This window comes from Chenopodium album, chromosome 4, assembly GCF_948465745.1.
Source record: "Chenopodium album chromosome 4, dcCheAlbu1.1, whole genome shotgun sequence".
Classification (NCBI taxonomy): Eukaryota; Viridiplantae; Streptophyta; class Magnoliopsida; order Caryophyllales; family Amaranthaceae; genus Chenopodium; species Chenopodium album.
The window spans coordinates 1,110,135-1,112,726 of NC_137837.1; the positions used below are offsets into that span (position 1 = coordinate 1,110,135).

The window sequence follows — 2,592 nt, forward strand, 5'->3', positions numbered from 1 at the left end:
TCAGTTAAATATATATGAGTGTATAGTGATTTTGGATGATGAAAGACCATTACAAAGAAAGTGTTTACTAGAAAAAGTATGGAATTATTGGATTACTCTAAATATAGCATAGAAATTCTTCAAATTGTTAAATTAGATTTTTATCCTATCAAGAATATTAAATTTGACTTTTACGTCATTTTAATATCAATAGATATCATTCTATTATCATTAAGATGGCAAGAAATGCTCGAGTTTTATGATGTGTATTTCAAAATTTACCTTTCAAATATAGTCTATATATAAATGGAAATTGGAATTAGTTTAATTTATTGTCTAATCCATTCTATTTGATAGGTCTATAAACTATAATGCTAGGTTCTTTTGATAATGTAAACAATTATGTCCTCAAAGTGTTACTCCCATACATATGAAATACCAAAAATGCCCATAATTATCATCAAAGGACGCTATAATTTGTCTTAAACCTTCATGATGACCAACACGAGGAATATCTCAAAAGAAGAGTAAAGTATAATTAGCAACAATTATTTTACTCTATTTTGTTCAAAAAAAATTACCACTTATTCTCATCAAATTGCCAAACAAAAGTGGCAGATTTTTGTTGCCTCATAATCATATATTCCATGAGAAAAAGGAAAAATATAACAACATTCAGCAACTTATTATGTGCACCTCACCTGACAGTTAAAAACATTAATTACTATACATTTCTTAATTTATTAACAACTACTTAGTACATTCCCTAAACTATTCCTACTCTTGTTATTTTTTTTTACTTTTATGTACACTAAAATTCCCAAATAAAAAAAAATGAATAACTAACTGACAAATTTTAATCAGAATTCCGTTAGTGAAATATTTTCTTCCGACAATGATGACAAAGACCGCCCCGGCGAGGGCGGCAATGACGGTGGCACCCTCGACTTAAGAAAATAATCCCTGATATCGAACGTACTAACATTAGTTAAGTCGACGTCCACCGATGCAGGAACAATCGGTGGACGTTCGACATCCGTTAGTAGGTCCCACCTCAACCCTTTAAAAAAATCGTGCTGTTTAATCTCCTCCGCCCCTCTAAAATGTCCCAACCTCTTACTCGGGTCTTTCTCAAGCAATTTATCAATTAGATCGATTAACGACGTACGTTGTCCCACGAACTCGGGACGTACCATGAGCACGTTTCGAAACGTTTCTTTCCTATTCTTCCCTTTAAACGGTGTTCTTCCGTATAACATTTCGTACGCCAAAATTCCAAGGGCCCACCAATCAACACCGAACTCGTGTCCCTCCCCTCGCACCACCTCCGGCGAAACGTACTCCTCCGTGCCAACAAAAGAGTTTGAGCGTTTCCCGCCTGCAAAACTCGCTCTCCTCGGCGAAACGCGGGCTGATTTCGCCTTTCGTAAACCCGAATCCAAACCCGACCCGTACGTCAAAATACGGGTTAGATGATTCCGTCTCTGCGGCAGTGGCGGTGTTGGCGGGAGTGGCTTGAACTCGCGAAAAGCAGTGGAGCCCGAATCGGATGACCCGAACCCGACTACGGGCTGTTTCTTCTTTCGGATTGATAACTTTCTAGAAAGATCAAAGTCCGTGAGTGTCACGTGACCCGACCCTTGAACAAGAACATTCTCCGGCTTTAAATCACGGTACGCAATCCCCATGCTATGAAGGTGTTCCAACGCACAGACAATCTCCGCAAGATAAAACTTAATCGCGGAGGAGCTGAAAACGGCGTCGTTTTGATTGTACCTGAGAACATTCAAATCACCACCGGAGCAAAAAGGGACGGCCCAGCCCAATAAATCATGGGCCTCGAATGAGCCCAGTAAGGTAGGGAGGAAAGGGTGGTGGTTAATGGAGGCTAAAACCGTCATTTCCCACCTTGCGCGACGTTCGGCGTCGTTGTGTTTAGTTTTAAGGAGAGATTTCTCGACGACTTTGAGGGCAAAAGGGTAATTTCCATCTGGGTCGGAGTCGATATCGTGGGCTAAGAAAACGGTGCCCATTGCACCTTTTCCGAGGACTTTAATTGCACGTATATTGTCAATGTTAAGGTTGTTGTTAATCGGGTGGGGCTCCATTTTTATTGTTGGTGGTGGAGGAGGAGAGAGAAAGTAGAGAGAGAAAGAGAGGAAGAAAGAAGAAGAATAAATGAGTTGAAAGATGTGAGGAGGAAGAAGATGAAGAGATATAAATAGTATGGGTTGGACTTTTTTAATAAAAAGAAAATAATTATTCTAATTTACTTAATTTAAGTGTGGTCGTGTTGTATGTGAGTCTGATTTGTAGTAGTATGATAATGTGTGATGTGTTAAAAAGGAGAGTTATGTAATTACTGTAATTTGGGTTTGGTGGGTAATTAATTAACTTATTTATTTCTATTAATGGTGGGTTTGAGGGGTGTTGAGGGTGCATCGTGTGCACCCATTATTTGATAACACTTGTTTGACGCCTAACTTGCGTGCTTCTTTTATCTCTAGTTGTTTGCATCGTTTGCTTTTTCACGGTTTATAAATAAGATAAAGTACTCCTTGTTTCTTTTATTTAACCATTAATGTCATTAGTTTTATAGTTTAGATTTCAAAA

General features: G+C 38.3%; 1 protein-coding gene across 1 annotated transcript; it reads right to left on the reverse strand.

Moving 5' to 3' along the window:
- Nucleotides 1–641: 641 nt before the first annotated feature.
- LOC145626249 (serine/threonine-protein kinase UCNL-like) lies at nt 642–2,261 on the reverse strand. The gene has a single exon (XM_081678680.1). It carries the CDS (start codon nt 2,085–2,087, stop codon nt 840–842), a length of 1,248 nt encoding a protein of 415 aa, XP_081534806.1. The 5' UTR covers nt 2,088–2,261; the 3' UTR covers nt 642–839.
- Between the last annotated feature and the right edge of the window lie 331 nt (nt 2,262–2,592).

Coding starts and splice junctions, on each gene's coding strand:
- LOC145626249 (XM_081678680.1), bottom strand. CDS start 2,087: ATGGAGCCCCACCCGATTAACAACAACCTTAACATTGACAATATACGT.